The sequence below is a fragment of the Talpa occidentalis genome, unplaced genomic scaffold (genome assembly GCF_014898055.3).
Source record: "Talpa occidentalis isolate TD23 unplaced genomic scaffold, MPIMG_talOcc4v2.1 talOcc4.9, whole genome shotgun sequence".
Lineage (NCBI taxonomy): Eukaryota > Metazoa > Chordata > Mammalia > Eulipotyphla > Talpidae > Talpa > Talpa occidentalis.
Window position 1 is genome coordinate 3,349,077 of NW_023605305.1, and position 17,531 is coordinate 3,366,607.

At 48.8% G+C, this 17,531-nt stretch overlaps 2 protein-coding genes across 8 annotated transcripts in view; both read left to right on the top strand.

Annotated features, from left to right (window-relative positions):
- The window catches only part of CAMTA1 (calmodulin binding transcription activator 1), a 637,675-nt gene extending 632,469 nt beyond the window's left edge, over positions 1-5,206 (top strand). For all 7 annotated transcript variants that reach the window (XM_054691786.1, XM_054691789.1, XM_054691790.1 and 4 more), the window contains one exon: positions 1,963-5,206. In XM_054691786.1, the coding sequence (XP_054547761.1) occupies positions 1,963-2,026 (64 nt within the window). In that variant the 3' untranslated portion in view covers positions 2,027-5,206. The remainder of the gene's footprint in view (positions 1-1,962) is intronic.
- A 1,445-nt stretch (positions 5,207-6,651) lies between these two features.
- VAMP3 (vesicle associated membrane protein 3) lies at positions 6,652-16,293 on the top strand. Its single transcript, XM_037499851.2, has 5 exons — positions 6,652-6,722; positions 9,300-9,381; positions 13,052-13,210; positions 13,709-13,760; positions 14,553-16,293. Coding segments are annotated over exons 1-5 (315 nt in total). The 5' UTR covers positions 6,652-6,720; the 3' UTR covers positions 14,573-16,293.
- Positions 16,294-17,531: the final 1,238 nt, after the last annotated feature.

Genomic DNA, 17,531 nt, shown 5'->3' on the forward strand with positions numbered 1-17,531 from the left:
GCTACCAGATTCTGAGTTCAGGAGTCTTCGGATTCTAGAAGTCTCTTCAGTGATGGAGTCACTTGCATATTTGTGGCCGAGTTCTGTACCGGCGCACCGGGCACACTCAGCCCCAGGCAGCATGCACATTTTGCATAAGTCAGCACAGAGGTCTGTACACGTGCGGACGTTGCATGCCCAGGAGTCACGTTGGCATCAGTGCACGCCTTGCATTTTTCCAGCCAAAAGGGCTGATAGTCTAGATATTGCATGTTTAAAAATTGAACACAGACGATAGCATGTTTCAATTTTTAAAAAGCCATTTATCAAGTATGCATGTCCAAAACCAGGGACCTATAATGACGCACAATTCTGTACTGTAGTGGAATCCAAATTAGCCTGAAATTTTTAAGAATCCGTGGCATATTTATTTATAAAATTCAGAAGTAAATACTACCTGGGTCCAGCTATGAACATGGCCCCAGATGCCGAATACAGCTGTTGAGAAAAGAGGCTTTGCCAGTTTTGCAGATGTACTGTTTGGTCAAGCTGGGTGCATTTAGTAACTAAACCAAACAGGTCTTCCAACATTATCATTCTTTCTAGTAGTAATGATGGTGAAATGATAAAGCTTTTTTTCTGAAAGAGAGCACCTTCTCTTTGAAGAGGTTGTATCAGCTTTGCGGTACACTCAGAAACGAATCTGCTCGGAGGTGGTAAATATAATTACTTTCTTAACTTGCTCTTATAGCTGCTAAGCCTTCCGTTGAGTCGGCCAGCCTGTGGAGGGCAGCAGGCAGCCGTTACGCTGTCTCAGAATGTCTTCTTCCCACCCAAGTGTCACCAAGAATCTAGTTAGCAAGTAAACGAGCATTTGTTTGAAAATGAAAGTTAAGTTCATTGGTACAACTCAAAATACCAGGGAGCCCTTCCTCTCAGGGCGTGTGGGGAGTGAGGTTTAGAACGACCAGCTGTTGAGAAACACCATGTGAGGTCTGAGAAACTGCCGCTTCTGTCCGGTGAAAGTCATCCTCTCACACCCATTTCTGGGAAACAAACGTCACTGTGGTTCGCAGAGCTACAAACTCAGTGTGGCTTATCCGGCACGGCCGACCTCAGAAAGCAGGCCCTGGGGTCACCCTGGCTTCTGATCTTCCTGCCATCCAGCTCTTAACTCATCAGTAAAGATGAACATTATTGCAGTTCACCCACTCATCCGGGGTCCCATCTCCATTGGCAGCCAGGTCAAAAAACCAAGGCACATTTTTATGTGGAAAAATAGAGACTGGAGGTGATCATTAACGAATAATCGGCTGTTGGGAGCTTCCCAGGATGCTGTAACAATTCTATTTAAATTTGACGACGACCCTTGACAGCTCTATAGGACAGAGCATCTCGTGCTGTGCCCTGCCGCTGCCCACCTCGGAGCACCGGGGAAGCGAGCGAGCGTGATGTCTCTGAAGTGTGCAGTGGGAGGAGAGTAAGGCACTGTGACAATCAGAAAGACACCACAGTATGTGAGTGAGGCTTTAGGGTTGCTCGGATGGGAGACAGGGTTCACAGTAGCTCGGCCTGGCAGGCCTCAGCCCAGCTCCCCCATAGCAAGGGCTAAATAACCGCGCGTGGAGCCTCCCTCCTTGCTGCAGACGGAATTACAGGGCATGAACTTGGCGGTCCACCAGGCCAAAAAGGAAGATATTTGAAGTTAGCTTTCTCTAAGGTGAGCGTGCTCTTCCCTTGGAGTTGGCGCGTAGGCCACAGGCCAGCGTGCTTTCTGATCAGAGGCTTGATGTAGCGCAGAATCTTAGGAGGGGTCATGGCTCTGAACGTCCCCCAGCAGCTCAGTAGAGGTTCCTCTGGCCGTCAATCCTGAGAATGATCTCGGTGGGTTTCCCACTCAGGGAACGGTAGACGCCCCCTCCGCGCCCTGGTGCTGTTTCACTATGTAGTTATCACCTGGTGTTTGTTCTGTTTCTCTTCCAGAGTGAAAGAATTGAAAAAGGCCAAGGGACTTGAAGACACACAGCAGCATCCCTTAGCAATGTGACATTGCTTTTCAAACTGTTTTCATTTCCGTTTTTAGCAGAGACACGCAACACACACGCACGCACACGCACACACACACACTCCCTCTGCAGTTTGGGGGCGATCAGCTGCAGGATTTTAACAGGAATGTTTTGGTCATTGCATTTGCACTTTCATGGACAACTTTTCATTTGATCAGCAAGACATCTTGGAACTCAATCTTCTGTTGGATCATGGGCAAACAAGGAACTGAAAGAGGCCTCCTTCCCTAAGGAGGGAGCCGGCTTCCTTCTCATATAGGGCTGTATTCAAACATCGTGTGGAACTGTACAAATATTTATACCAAAAATATTGATAAGAAAAGGTGGGGATGCACTAGCGACAAGGGAGAAGACTGTTTCCTGCACCTGTCAGTCATTTCCAAGAAGCTGAATCTTTGGGGTTGATTCTCAGTGGAGGACCTGGAGCGTACAAATCTGTGCCGGGTCCGCGTGTTCTCATTTCCTTCACTGTTTCGATCTGATTTTGTTCGTGTGTTCGTTTCTGTTTTAATCTCTACAGCACACTTAATGCAACTTTTGAAATCTGCAGGTTTTTAATGTCTTGTGGGAATTTGCAGAGGGGCGGGTGTGTGGTGGACGGGGAATGCGCGGGGAATCATGGGAAACAGCTTACAGAGTTTAAATTTAGTTTCTGGTCCCCAACCCCCCCCCCCCCAAGAACCTGCGAGTATAGATAGTCATCATCTTGTCCCCTTTCTCACGGTCGGCACTTTAATTTCTTTGCCTTACTTTCACGTGCAATGAGAATTAACTTAGAGAAATTGGTAAAGCATGTAGCTTTTTTAAGTAACCTTGGAAACTGTAGTCATTCTAAGGAATCATAAACCTTGCCTGGACATTTGCCACCTAAAAGATCAGAGTGGTGCTGCGTTCTGGCCAGTAAATCCCATTATTTTTGGCGATATCTCATCCAAACGGAGCAGTTTCTGTGTATATATAGAAGGTAGAAATGGAAAGTGAGAAAATATTTGAAAGGGATTATATTAATTGCTAAATATTTTATTCACAAAGGTCAATAACATGGCAAGATAAAATTATTTGTATAGTTTTGTCTGAATGAGCGAGAAAAATGTGGATGTATTGTTTGTACATATTGTATATATTAAAGAGATATGTGCATGAAACCAAGAAAAAAGAAATGAACAAAAGCAAAGCATTAGTGGCTATGGTCTGTAAAATGAAACAAAAAAAAAAAAACACTTTATTTCACTATAAGAGTACTTTATTTTAAATGTTCTTTAGAAGAACATTTTGCTAAAGCATGACTAAACTGCAAAAAAAAAAAAAGAGCTACTGTATTTAGACTTAGGAAAAAAGGCAGAGTAACATTACTTAAAAAAAAGGATATGTTTACATTTAATTTTGGCTACCAGGAGTTTATTTTATTTTATTTAAAAAAATTTTTTTTTGCCAATGGTGCCAAGTAATGTGAATGCTAATATTGCTTAAGAAAATTAAGTTACTTTTGCTAAACAGATAATCATAAGATGAATCAGTATATAGCTTAACACCATCCACTCACTCCGACAAAGAACACTTAGAACGATCAAAACCTGACAAAAGAAATAGTATGAAAAGTAGAAAAATGTCTCACGTTTTCATATCTCCTGTTGGAAATCAGAAAATGTAAAAAAAAAAAATACTGCACACAAAGATCCTAAAAATCAAAAAGATGCAAACTGGTCTCGTAGGGATGTCGTGATCTATTACTGTGTCCACATCATGAGGAGCCAAAGAAATCGGATGCTTTTAAAAATTAAACTATTAAAGCTAAATTGAGAGAATAATGTGCGCATTTGCCGATGCCAGTTTAAGATTCCCAGGTTACATTTCAGGATCAGTTGGTGTGAGAAGCTGAGATCACCGGTTTTTCTTGGTTCTGGCTGCCAACTGTCATTTCAAACTCAAGACTTCTTGTGAAGCCTGAAAATACTCACAAATAAGCTTTTAAACTGGTGTCTTTGGAAGGAAAGTAGATACAAAAACGATTGTGGTAAAAACTGGGGTCAGTGCTCTTGGTGCCTTTTCTATAATTGTACTTGTTTTTTAATTACTTCCTTTCACTGCCAACCTCGAATTACTGTACAGTATACGTCTTACTGCTTGTGATCAGCTTCGACAACAGTGGCAGCCCCACACCCAGAGCCACCTGTACATTTGTAAACTGACCTGACTCGATTTTGTTTTTAAATGTGTGGGTTATGTTGCAGCGGTTGCAGTCCCCCAAGCCCCTCTTATTTTACACAATTTGACGTATAGGAGGACACTGAGTAATTTACAGACACAATAAATGGGAATCGAATGTGCAAGCCAGCTCTTTCAGAATATCCTATATGAACACCGAATTTAGGGACGTTTATTCCATTGATTACGGTACAAATAACCGATCTTTTGACAAGAGTAATGACCTCAGTGGATTTGCTTTAACCCTCACATTTTTTTTTTTTAAATGTTTCACATGCTACATTATTAGCTGAGTAAGTTAGAAAATTCCGGAAGATAAAGACTGACACAGAATGAGGAGGGTTCTTATGGAGGGGATAGGAAGTAGGTTCCAAACCTTCCTGTGTAACTTACCAGTACAACTGTGAATCCCAGGTGAGGTTCAGATGCACTTCCACCGGAACGAAGCATCTCTGACGCTCTTTCTTGGTTGCGAATCTTCATTTTGAATATAAGACGATAGGTAAGCGCAGCTCTCTTGGATAATCTGAATTCCCAAGTGCCAGGAGTAGGATTTCATTATAAAATTAATAGCTAATCTTATTCTGTCTCCTGAAGATTTAATTGCTATTCTTGTTACCCATTTGAAATCAGCTGTACTGTGTGAACGAAATAAAGACAATAACTTGAACCCCTCTCTGGCTGCACGGTCGCTTATGGCAGTTCCACACAGTAGGTGGCGCCCAATGGGGGGTCCCTGAGACTTGCATGTAAAACTAGTCTAGATGTCTTCTTTTTTGTAAGTTTTATTTTTGTAATTGTGCATGTAAAGCATCATTGAATCAATGGATCTGTTGAAGAACTCAGCTGCTGGAAACCATGCAAAATGTTTTGAATTGCCCTTAAAATATGGAAAATGTTTTCTGAATGCTTTATATTCTTTCTGCTGTAAATTAAAAATGAAGAAAATTTCCCCATACTATGTGTGTGTTTTGCTTCAACTTCACCTGATGCCTTTCAAACCAGACAAAATCATTTCAGGTATATCCTTCTATCTAAATAGTGTTTGACACTGAGCGTTGCACCGTTTCAGATGTCCATGAAAGGGACGGTTTCTCCATAAAGCCAGTTCCAGAAACACTTGCTTTTCAGATCTCTTCCCTCCAACCAATCAGTCATTTGTGTAAACCAGAGCAGGCATTTGAAAGTTAAAGACACCAAAAAGTTCACCTTTTCTGTTAAATCCTGGGAAGCTTTTAAAAAGGCATTTCTGGTTGAGACCTGCTGCTAGTCTGGCATCACCGTTTCATTCCCAGTCACCTAAGCTTCCCACTCTCTGCCCTCCTGCTGGAAAATACTGCCTGACAGGGCTGCAACCCTGAGAAGCATGGGGTGGTCCAGGGTCCCCCACCGAAGTGGCCTTCCCCTTGCTCGCTTAGCTTCCCTGGCTGTCCAGTCTCGACTTCCCCTGGGCCCAACCTGCCTGCGGCTTGTGCGCCCCCATCATGTCCACCTGCTCTTCGTAGGCGTCTGTGCCTCCGCTGCCTGGAAAGTTCTCCTAGCTGCTCCCCCACACCCCCACCTCCTCCCCAGGGCCTCAGGTTTATTCTGACAGACACCTGCGTTCCCCTTTTCAACGCTCCCTGCAGAGTTAAAGAGGTCGCTTCCCCTTTCACTTCTCTTCGGCCCCCAGGCGACCCGCCTCTGCGCCCCGGGTGGGCCTGGTGTGGCCCCTGCGGCGCACGCCTCGTGACCCGCGGGCGCACGGAGAGGGCGCCCCCCGCGATGCCTGCGACAGCTCCCAGACGGGCGTCCCGTCGCATTTTAACTGGACGCGGGCGGCGCGTGTCCCGCACCCAGGGGACAGCGCCGAGTTACGCAGAAGCACACGGGCCGTCTCCGGTGCGGTCGCGGCCAGAGAAACGGCCCACGGGCCCGGGGAACGTGCCGGGCTCACACAAGTGACGCGCCCTTTCCCGGGCCGGGCGCCCGTCGGAGGTTGGTCGCCGCCGGCGCCCGGGCACCCCGCCCCTCGCGCCGCGCCGAGCCCCGCCCCCAGGCCCCTCAGGCCCCGCCCCTCCAGGCGCACCCCACCCCTCCGGTCCCCCCGGCAACCACCCTCGCGCCGCGCCCTGCCTCGCCGACCCCTCAGGCCCCGCCCCTCGCGGCGCTCCCAGTGTTACCCCCCCCGCCCTGCCCCTCGCAACGCTCCCTGCCGTTCAGACCCCGCCCCTTGAGGCACGCCCCGCCCCTCCGGGTCCTCCCCCACCACTCCTCGCGGCGCGCTCCACTACGTCGACCCTCAGGCCCCGCCCCCTCACGACGCGCCCCTCCCCTCCCGTCCCTCTGGCACCGGCCCTGGCCGCGCGCCCCGCCCCTCCGGCCCCGCCTAGTGACGTTATGCCCCCGCGCCGCCGCCCCGCCCAGCTCCTCAGCTTCTGGTCCGGCCGCGCCGCTCCGCCGACCCTCGCCCGCCGCCGCCACCGCCAAAATGTGAGTGACGCCCCGCGACGCGGGCGGCCTCGGGCTCCCCAGGCGGCGCCCCGCGGCGCCGCCGACCGCCCCGGGGGGCCCCGCGACTGTCGGGTGGCTGCGGAAGGGCGAGGGCGGGGCGGCCGGGGCTTTCCGGAGGTCGGGAGCGGCCCCGGCTCGCCCTCGCCCCTTCCCGCCTGTCTCCCCCGGTCCCAGGGTCCCCGGAGGCGGGGCCCACAGCCCGGCCTGGGCCGTCTGCTCGCTGCCGGGCCCTGGGCGGGCTCCGGAAGTGGCGGAGAAAGGACCTCGGCCCTGCCTCGAGGCACCAGCGGTCGGCGTGCTCTCGGCGAGGGGGCCGGGCCCGGGTCTCCCTCTCAGCGAGGTCCCCCTGTAGTGGCCCCTGAAAACGTGGGGGTTCCGGGGCAGCGTTCAGAGAATGCTATAAAGCATCGCGAGGGCCGTCTGTGCCCGTTCCAGTCTGCTGGTTGCTCACTTGCAGCGGAGAAAGGAATGGGTGTTCGCCTGGTTCCCTCCAGGAGCCAGGACGCCGTCCTGGGGTGTTCCTGCCGAGGCTGCTGTGCCAGGTCACAGTGGCTGAGATCCAGATCCGTGGAACACACGGGACCCAGTCTGGCCACGGGCTCTACGACACCCGGCTGTGTTGACTTTCTAAACCTTTCTTTGCCCGTCTCTAAAGTAGGGTTAAAAGCATAGTAAACCCACTTCAAAGAGTTCTGAGGATTAAGTGAGAAAATGCACCAGCACATGGTTCTTTACTGTTACCTGTCAGAAGCGAACCGTGAGGGCAGGGGTGGGGAGCTGCTGCTTCCTTGGTTTTTGATGCATGGTGGATGTAAAATAACCGTTGAATCAATAAATCAGTGACTGTTGTAGCAAGACCCATGCTAGGTGTTGGCTTGGCTACAGAAAAGAATTCTAAGACACAGGAGCCTGTGATTAGGGAAGGGAAGACATCTCGTGTGTGTGTGTGTGTGTGTGTGTGTGTGTGTATCTGAAAAATCAAACCATTGTCAACCAAGTAATGCAAGCAATAGGGACATCAATGCTAGAGTGGGTCAAGAAAGATCTGCCTGGGGAGAAATAAAGTGTTTGGCGAGGAATTTCAAAGATGAGTACCTGTTACAAGAGGGAGCATTGCTTCAAGTCACCTTTTGCACTCAACACACCTCTCTGCATAGAGTGTTCCTGACCCTTCTTCTGTAAATGATCAATTTCTCTTGGAAAAAAATACATTCTGTGATAGTTCATGACTATAAAAACAAATGGAAAGATCAGAGTAACGGTGCGTTGAAGTAGATGTGTGCCTTGAAATAAGTCATAAAAAGTTGGAAAGTACAATTTATCTACTTTAGGATCAGGTACTTCAGTGATGCAAAGTAGATCCCATTAAAAATCTTCACTTTAGACCCTCATCACTTTTAACATGTGAATGAGTCTTGGAAATTACAGAGGAATTAGAAGAAATGGCATTAGAACCTCTGTTCGTTCCACAGGAAGGAGTTCTTTTCCTGCTGTAGTTCTGATTCCTAACACTGAGATGCCTGGAATAACAATTTCATACTTTTTTGTGTAAAGACTTATTTTATTTTCATTTTTTTTTAAGATTTATTTATTTTATACAAGAACTGGGGTACAGGTCAGAAGCATGGGAGGGTGAAAGAGTTCACCAGAGACAGCAGGGAACAGAACAGGCAGACTGACGAAATACACTGCTGAGAGGAGCAGTGGAAGAGGCGGGAGAGGTCTGCCGTGCCATGTGGGGTTCTTCCTGGCCAGCGGAGAATCAAACCAGCGCTGCAGAGGCTGTGGACAGCTTCGCAGCGCGGAGCTCAACCGCTGTGCCACCAGGGAGGCCCTCATTCTTTTTTCTTAAGATTTATTTATTTTGGGACCTCCCTCGTGGCAAGGGCGGTTGAGCACAGCACTGTGAAGCTGTCCACAGCCTCTGCGGTCGGGTTCGATTCCGGCAGGCCACTGAGATACCCACATGGCATGGCATTTTGTATACAAAAATAGTAAATTTTTAAAAGATTTATTTATTCATGCATATAAGAACCGGGGTACAGGCCAGAGGTGTGGGAGGGTGAGAGAGTTCACCAAAGACATGTACAGGCGGGGAACAGAACAGGCGGATTGATTGAAACACACTGCTGAGGGGAGCAGTGGGCGAGACAGAAGAGGTCTGCCATGCCATGTGGGTAGCTCGCTGGCCAGCTGGGGATCGAACTCATGCTGAAGTGGCTGCGGACAGCTTCATTGCGTCTTAACCCCTTAACAAAAGCAGGGACGTGTAGGCCAGAGGTGTAGGGTAAGAGGATTCACCAGAGACAGAGTGGGGAGCAGAACAGGCAGATCTACTGAAATTCGCTGCTGAGGGGAGCAGCAGGGAGACAGGAAGGTCTGGGCCATGTGGGTAGCTCCCTGGCGGGGTATGGAACTCAGGCTGCAGTGACAAGTGATACTTGATAGCACCGAGACATAACCCCTTGCGCCACCAGGGAGGCCCTGGCATCCTCATGCTTACACAGATGTGGCTGCAGTAAGAATGTGCTCAGCATGTGCCTTTACATGTTTCAGGTCTGCAGCGGGGCCTGGAGGTTCAAGCGCTGCCCCAGGCAGTAATCGAAGACTTCAGCAGACGCAAAATCAAGTAGATGAGGTATTGTTCTTAAATGTCAGAAACATGAATTTTATATATTTTTTTAAAAAGATTTATTTACTTATTTATTTATTTATACAAGCACTGGGTACAGTCAGAAGAATGGGAGGGTGAGAGAATTCACCAAAGTCAGAGCGGGGAGCAGAGCAGGCAGAAGGACTGAAGTACACTGCTGAGGGGAGCAGCGGGCGGCAGGAGGGGTCTGCGCGCCATGTGGGACCCCCTTCCGGTGTCCGGAAAGCAGCCGGGGATTGAACTGGCACTGCAGAGGCTGCGGGCAGCTTCACAACCCAGCGCTCAACCGCTGCGCCACCGCCACCGGGGAGGCCCAGAAACATGAATTTTAAACCAACATGGATACTCTGCAGATCTGTTTAGAAAAAAGTATCAGGGAAGTGTGAGTGTAAATTCTGACTGTATCACAAATGTATCAAAAATTTGATCCCTATCATTCTGCAAGCCCTGGTGCAAATAGAAGTGAGTCTCCTAGCTCTGTGCTTGCTTTCCTGTGACAGGATTACATACCCGAAAGACAAACACCCCTCCCCAAAATTCCAAGAACCCCTTTATAATGTGTATTTTGCCCCAATAAAAAAGAATTGGAAAAGGAAAATGATCCACTTTATAAAATAGAGTAATAGGGTAACCAATAAGGGTTCGGGCTATAGATTGTGCAAGCCAGAACCAATTCTGCTGGCCAGATTTTTCCATTAAAATGCTTTCGCCGGCAGCCCGACTTACTGGTTACCCCACCTGAGCAAGCCCCTGCAGACCTTTACCTGATTGTTACCCACTGACATCCAGAGGCAGACGCTGGCAAGCTGCTCTTGCCCAGCAGATGTGTATTTGTGGGATTCTTGAGTTAAGGTACTTTCATGGCATCTTTCGTTCTGCCCTGTCTGTTCAGAACTACAACTGAAGATTGTTTGAGAAATTGAGACTGGTATTTCCTTTCTCCTAAAAGCCGTCTCTGTCCAACAGAGATGCCTTGGTCTTTCTGCCTTTAACTGCCTTAAAATGCAGAGTTAAACTGATGTTAGGTTCTACTGTTAAATCATATGTAATATTTTGATCTGATCATTTGGTTTGTGAACTTAATTCTGAAACACTTATATTTTCCTGCTAAGAAAACTTAACTCTAATTCCATTCTGCATGAAACTTAGTAACAAAACCAAATTCTTAACAAAAAGAATTTTAAGGAGAGCTTTTTTTTTTTTTTAAATTGAGGTGAAATGACACCTGATGAGCCATTTTAAAGGGTACAGTTCATTGGTCCTTGCTGTATTTGAAGTGCTACTGCCATGTAGTTTTGCCAGTTTTTCACCATGCCAGAGAAATATCCTATATACACTTTTAGTAATCACTCCCCATGCCCCCTTTTCTCCCATTCCCTGGTAACTGTTCAGCACTTTCCTGTTCTGGGTGTATCATATAAAAGGGGTCATTATAATATGTGGCCTTTTGTGTCTGGCTGCTTTCTCTTAGCGTAATGTTTTCCATGTTCATCCAGTTGTAGCGTCTGTCAGAACTTTGTTCCTTTGTACGGCTGAGTAATATTCCCTTGAATGTGCACATCGTCATGTGTTCACCCTTTCATCTACTGAAGGATTTTTGAGATGTTTCCTCTTCTTGACGGGTTTGGATAATGCTGCTGTAAACATTTGCATTAAAGTTTCTGTGTGGATATATGTTTTCATTCTCTTAGGTAGCTTACTAGGAGTAGAATCGCTGGGTCACATCGTAATTGTATGCTTAACTTTTTGAGGAACAGCTAGATTTCCACAGTGGTACTATCATTTCACGTCACCACCATCAGTGTCCAGGAGTTCCTGTTTCTCCACTCCTCCTTACTCTGCCTCTTCTTTCTCTTTTTTCTTTTTTTTTTTTTTTTTTTTAGAGGCATGTTTATTTCTTTATTTATTTGTTTGTTTGTTCTGTTTACACATGCACTGGGTACAGTCAGAAGCGCGGGAGGGTGAGTGAGAGAGTTCACCAGAGCCAGAGCGGGGAGCAGAGCAGGCAGAAGGACCGAAGTACACTGCTGAGGGGAGCAGTGGGCGGCAGGAGAGGTCTGCGCGCCATGTGGGACCCTCCTCCGGTGGCCGGGGAGCAGCCGGGGATCGAACCGGCGCCGCAGAGGACGCGGGCAGCTTCGTAACCCAGCGCTCAACCGCTGCACCACCGGGGAGGCCCTCTCTTTTTTCTTTTTTGCATGTAGTCATCCTAGTGATGTGGAGTATCTTTTTCATGTGCCTGTTGGCCATTTGTGTATGTTTTTGTAGAAATGGGTCTGCAGGTCCATTTCCCCGTTTTTAATTGGGTAATTTCTCTTTTCAGTGTTGTGTGGCAAGAGTCCTTTGTATGGTCTAAACATGAAGCCCCTTTCAGATGTGATTTGGAAATATTTTCTTCCATGCTCTGGATTATTTTTTCATATCCTTGATAATATCTTTCGATGCACCAAAGATTTTAATTTTTTAAGTTCAATTTATCTCTGTCATTTTTCCCGGCTATAGTATCAAATCCATGACCAACTCCAAAGTTGCTAAAATGTACGTTTTCTTCTAAGAGTTTTATAGTTTTAGCTCTTATACTTGGGCCATGATCTGTTTTCAGTTAATATTAGTAGATGGGGTAACAGAGGGGTCCGTCTTCATTCTTTTGCATGTGCCTATCCAGTTCCAGCATCTCCTGCTGTAGACGTTTAAGTTGATTTCTGGACTCCTGGTTCTACTCCATTGGTATCTTTGTCTATATGATGCCAAAATCACACATTTTGGTAAATAGTAACATTTTTTGAAATTGGAGAGTGTGTGTTCTGCATCTTTTTCAGTGTTGTTTTGACTGTTTGAGACCCCTGGCAGTCCCATGTGAACTTGAGGACAACAGAAAAGATTGTCAGAATTTCTGTAGAGAGTATATTGAGGCCTTACGTCTTTCCATCACTGGGGAACATGCCGTTACCACAACACTGAGTCTAGTCTGTGATCACGGCGGCGATGTCCTCCAGCGATGCTCTGCCGCTGTCAGCCTGCACGTCTCTCGCGTCCCTGCTTGTGTTTGTCCCTTTGGATGCTGTTACATCTGGATTTGTTTCTTAACTTCTTCCTTGTTACTAGTTTATAGACACACTGATTTATGGGGTTGATCTTATATCCTGAAACTTATACTGAATTTTTTGACTCTGGTAAAGTGGTGTGTGTGTCTTTGTGCACGTATGCATGCCGCCCAGGATTTTCCATATATGGAATCACCTGCAAAGAGAGAGAATTTTACTTCTCTTCCTATTTGGATTCCTTTTATTTCTTTTTCTTGCCTTGTTGCGCTGGCCAGAACGAATGGCCAGTACAGTGCTGAGTGACAGCAGTGAAAGTGGGCGTGCCCATCGCATTCCTGATAGTACGAAATGATCTTAGGATGGATTTTAGTTGTGGGGTTTTTTAATAAATGCTCTCTTATAATATTAGAGAAGTTTCCTTTTATTTTTCATTTGCTGAGTGTTTTATCATGAAAGAGTGAGCCCCTCCTGCCCACCCCCCTTTCTTAATGATAGTCTGGCTCAAAGTAATAAAGCAATGAAGGGGGGCGCAGGGAGCATGCTGTGAATTCTGTTGAGGACTTTTGTCTTCCATTCCTGTGTGCGTGGCGTGCATGGTGGCCTCTGTCCAGGTGGTGGACATCATGAGAGTCAACGTGGACAAGGTGCTGGAGAGGGACCAGAAGCTCTCCGAGCTGGATGACCGTGCAGACGCGCTGCAGGCGGGGGCATCCCAGTTTGAAACAAGTGCGGCCAAGTTGAAGAGAAAATATTGGTGGAAGAACTGCAAGGTGATTCTCTTCTAACTGTCCTCACATAAGTCGCCCTGTGTGTTCTCAGAGAACCGACAGAGGCTACCAATACCCAGAGCCCTGAACACACACTGGCAGGGAAGCTGGATTTGGAGGGAAAAGCTCAGAGGTCACAGCAGGCTCCACGGGAGAGTGGGGTGTGGCCCGCAGATGTCTCTTGTGGCTTCCAAATAGGTGTGCTGCAGCCCCAGCCCAAACACTCCTGGCGTTGAAGGGGCAGCGGGACAGGTGCAGCACCCCACCCCGTCCCGCATGGAAGATGTGTCCATGCGACAGGCCTCTCAAGGGACCCTCTCATGGGAACAGACCGGGAAGCTTCAGCCCCCACCTGCAGACATTCAGTTTCTAGTCTGAAGGGTCGGGCAGCATCGCGGGTCGGACCTCCAGGTCTCCTTGGTGACTAGTCAGATGAGACGGGGCTCTTGCTGAACCCGTTACTCTGGTCTGAGGCGTGACTGCCGGTGCGTATCGTTGCAGATGTGGGCCATCGGGATCGCCGTGATCGTCATCATCATCATCATCATCGTCGGTGAGTCCCAGGCCCAGCGGGCAGTTCCCCGTGTGTCCGCGGGCGCGCACCTGAGGGCCAGGAGGAAAGCCCTTCTGAGATGGGGGCTGGCTCCAAGGCGTGGCTTGGAGCATTCAGTAAATGCGATGTTCTTACATAGACAGGAGCCTTTGCTGTCAGAGAAAACGATTCACTTACACTGAGCGCTCAGTGTTCTCTCTGGCTGTATTTTCATCAGATGTTTACTTTTATGGGAAACAGTCTAGTCTGATGACTGAAAGCCGGACTCTGTGATCTGCAGCCCACCCTCCAGCGGTGTTAACCTCTCTGACACGCACTTTCCTCAGTTGTGAAATGGGGGTAATCACAGCACCTACCTTTTACGAAGGCAAAGCTGGATACTATGTAGAAAGCGCCCCATGGTGGGTGGTGTGTACTAGTACCAGTGTACACGTGCGCGTGGACGCGTGTGCACATCCAGCTCCTGCTGTTCTACGCATCTCATTGGAGCGACCGCTGCCATGTTCCCAGCATATGAGACCCTCCAAGGAATCACGTCTTCCTTTCTGAGAGCTCCTTGACAGGGACATGCCTTGTAACAGCGGGGTCCTGTTGAATCGTTTCTTTCGAAAGTGTCCCCCAGCCCCCCACGAAATGCAGGGAGAAAGCCTCTAGTTAGGAGCCAGCCAAGTGGAACTTCTGTTCACAGTTAGACTGCAGCATTTGATGCCCATTCCGGATTTGCACTGAGAGACTAAACTGCTATTTTCCCTGCCTTTTCTTTTTTATTTTTGCCTCTCCCCTGCTTGTTAGTGTGGAGTGTTTCTTCATGAAGAACCAGTGAAACTCCAGCCTGCTGTTTCAAGAACCCTCTTCAAGACTTCGGACTCAGAACCTGCTCTGTTATCCAGCTCACCTACTGTTATATCTCAAACAATTCTTTTCTGTTAGTTAATGTAAAATTTGATTTCTAGGAAATGTGCCTTTGTTCTTACTATGCACTCCAAACCAGTGTGGTCAGCCAGCCCACGTGTGGGGGCGCCTCTGTTCCAGTGCACTGTGATCTAGAAGGGATGTTGTCTGGTTCATTGCCATTGATTCCAGTTAAGGGGATTGGTTCCAAGTTAGTTATTCTCATCCGAGGATGTTACCTTCAGAACTGCATTTTAAACCTTGGGGTAATCAGATTTCCAACTTGTGCCTTCCAGAAAGAACACTACTGCCAACACAAACCTCTGACAATAACAGGCTGTGCCTTCTTTGGTATTTTTCTGATCCTGTGTGCGAGAACCGCCTGCTGTTGTAATAAGCACTACTGACTCCTCTGAGTTTAGAAGATGCTGGTCAAGAGGTTTTGCTCTGACGTTAGATATGAAATGTTTACTTTCTTGTTGTGTATCACTACATGTTGCTAAAAATATTATTTGAATCAGAAATAATAATCCCTTTAAAACATTTTTATAAATCTGTGGCTATGACCAAAGTTACTCTTTTGCCAAAAACTTAAATGCCATTAAAATGCCCCAAAGTATGTTCCTCACAGATAAATTCAGAAAAGTGACAGATGCCACTCAAGGTGCCCTTTGGAATTAAAATTGTGGCATTGTGTGTGAGCCTTGTACGTGCCAATAGGCTGCCATGGCTCTGACATGCTGGGGTGGTGCAGGGCTGTCCCGACGCAGCCTCTCTCCCGGGAGTGAGAGAAGGTTCCACTGGACTCTTGACAGTCCCACACCTAAGCACAGTGTTTACCCAGCAGTTCTCAGCGCCTCAGCTCTGGATGCCGGTGTGTTCCTAGTAACTGAGCAACAGTTTTGTACCTTCTAGGGAGACTGTCTGTGAACTGGCCTGCGTCTGGCCCAGTCCTCAGAGACTACAACTTTTTGGAGTTTATTTCCTATTCTCATCCATATTCCACTTTCTAAACCTGTCTTCAAAATTATGCTTGCGGTTAGGCGTTGGCCCGGGCGGGACGACATCAGGTCAGCCGTAGAGGCGTGTTCTACAGTGTCAGCTGCTGCACAGGACACTGCAGTGGGGAGAAATGCTGCCCCCCCCCCCCAAGACTCGTCTTGGGCGCCTGAGGCTCCCAGCACCAGTGTGTGTAGCCTGAAGATGGAAATTCAGGAGGGAATGAAAACAGGCAAAGAGGCACTGAGGCAATGACAGGTTTTACTAGTCTGGCCCGCTGTCACTGGGCTATCCTAACTTGTTCTCACGCTGGCCTGCGACTCACAGGCAGCAACAGATGAGGTGCACCAGGACAGACTCCAGTTCTTTACTCCGTTCCCCAACATCCCTGAGCGGTGTAGCTGGCCCCTCTGCTGTGTGTGGGAGTAGAAGGTAGCTGTGGGCGGCGTACCCCTCGGCTGGGTCTTCATCGGGGCTCGCCTCCGGGCTCGCCTCACCTCGTGCTCAGTGCCACGTCCCCGCCAGCTCCTGCATTAACCCAGGAGTACCTCGCTTGTGTCTGTGCGTTTAGCTGGGAACTTGCCCGCTGCAATGAACTGAATAAAGTGTTGAGAAACAATTCTTGTCCCTGTGTGGCTTGTGGAGGGTTAGCCGTGCGGGCCGAGCCTAAAGATGGCGTTCCCTGCTGCCCCGTGTAAGCCCCAGACACCACTTTCTCATTTCCCTTCTCAGCGTCCCAAGTGCTCTGCTCCCCTAGTCTCCAGTTGCCCCATGCCCCACCCCCCGGGAAAAGTGCTTTCCAGTGTAGGATGTGAGTGGGGAACTGGCTTTCTGTCAATGGTCAGGACGTCCAGGATTTGGCTTTAGTGTGTCTGGGCTGTGCGGCCTGCAGAGTGGTGCGGAGCTGCCTGTCCTTGGCTTGGAGCGCTGCCTGCAGGGCTGGGGAGGGTGGTTTCCTGGGGGAGGGGCGCCTGTGCACACACGGCGCTTGTTCTGATCCTGCATCTTCCCCTAGATAGACGCCACCCTCACCCTACATCTGCAGTGTGACACCGTTCTGGAAGGAGTGGACTTAGTTTGCCATGAAATGCCCGTTTCCTATAAAGCCCTGCTGGGGGCGAGGAGGTGGCGCACCTTGTCTGCGGGATACTGTCCCGGGAAAGCCGGAGCGCTGTGCCTGTCTGTGCTCAGGGGCCAGGCCTCTGCGGAGTGCGATCTGTGGACTTTGGGGCCACGATCAAGCTTTTAATGGTGTATTCCCTGCCCCTCCCTTCACTGTCAGGACTCCGGGCTGTGTCCTGCGCCATCCTCTCCATGCTCTCCCTGGGCAATTATATTCGTTCCCATAATGCCATTCGTTCGTCTATGCAGGATTCCTGGCCTGCTGGACTGAGGCCTCTCAAACTCAACATGCACCAAACAGAAAAAGCAGTCCCTTGCCTCATGTCCCTCACGTCTGCCCAGACAACGGCACCGTCATCCACCCTGTCCACTCGGGCCACTGCGCTTGCGGGTCTCACGGCCCTGCTTTTACAGCTTCCACCCGGAGGCAGAGCTGCGGCTGTGCCCACATGTCACTGCCCAAAGCAAGTCACATGACCCCGTCTAGCCTCGGGTGGGGAACACCCCACCTATCACCTGAAGGAGAAATGGAGGGTTTGCCATCACTTGCCTTCCTGCCTGCAATTTCAGTCACAGGATGGAGCAACCCCCCTTCTCATGGTATTTTCCAGGGAGCTGTGACTGCTGCATGAGAACTCTACATGTGCGTCGCTAAGGAAATGTTTCCAAAGCGTGATCACTGTCAGTGGTTTTGAGTGGGGAGTCTTTGCTTTAAAATTGACGAGGTTGCTCCGTGCATCAGAGTGAGCATCCTTACAA

Bases quoted from the DNA above. Each gene is read 5' to 3' on its own strand.
- VAMP3 (XM_037499851.2), top strand. The intron at 13,211-13,708 runs GTGATTCTCTTC...GTATCGTTGCAG, and splicing joins ATTGGTGGAAGAACTGCAAG to ATGTGGGCCATCGGGATCGC. The intron at 13,761-14,552 runs GTGAGTCCCAGG...CCTGCTTGTTAG, and splicing joins CATCATCATCATCATCGTCG to TGTGGAGTGTTTCTTCATGA.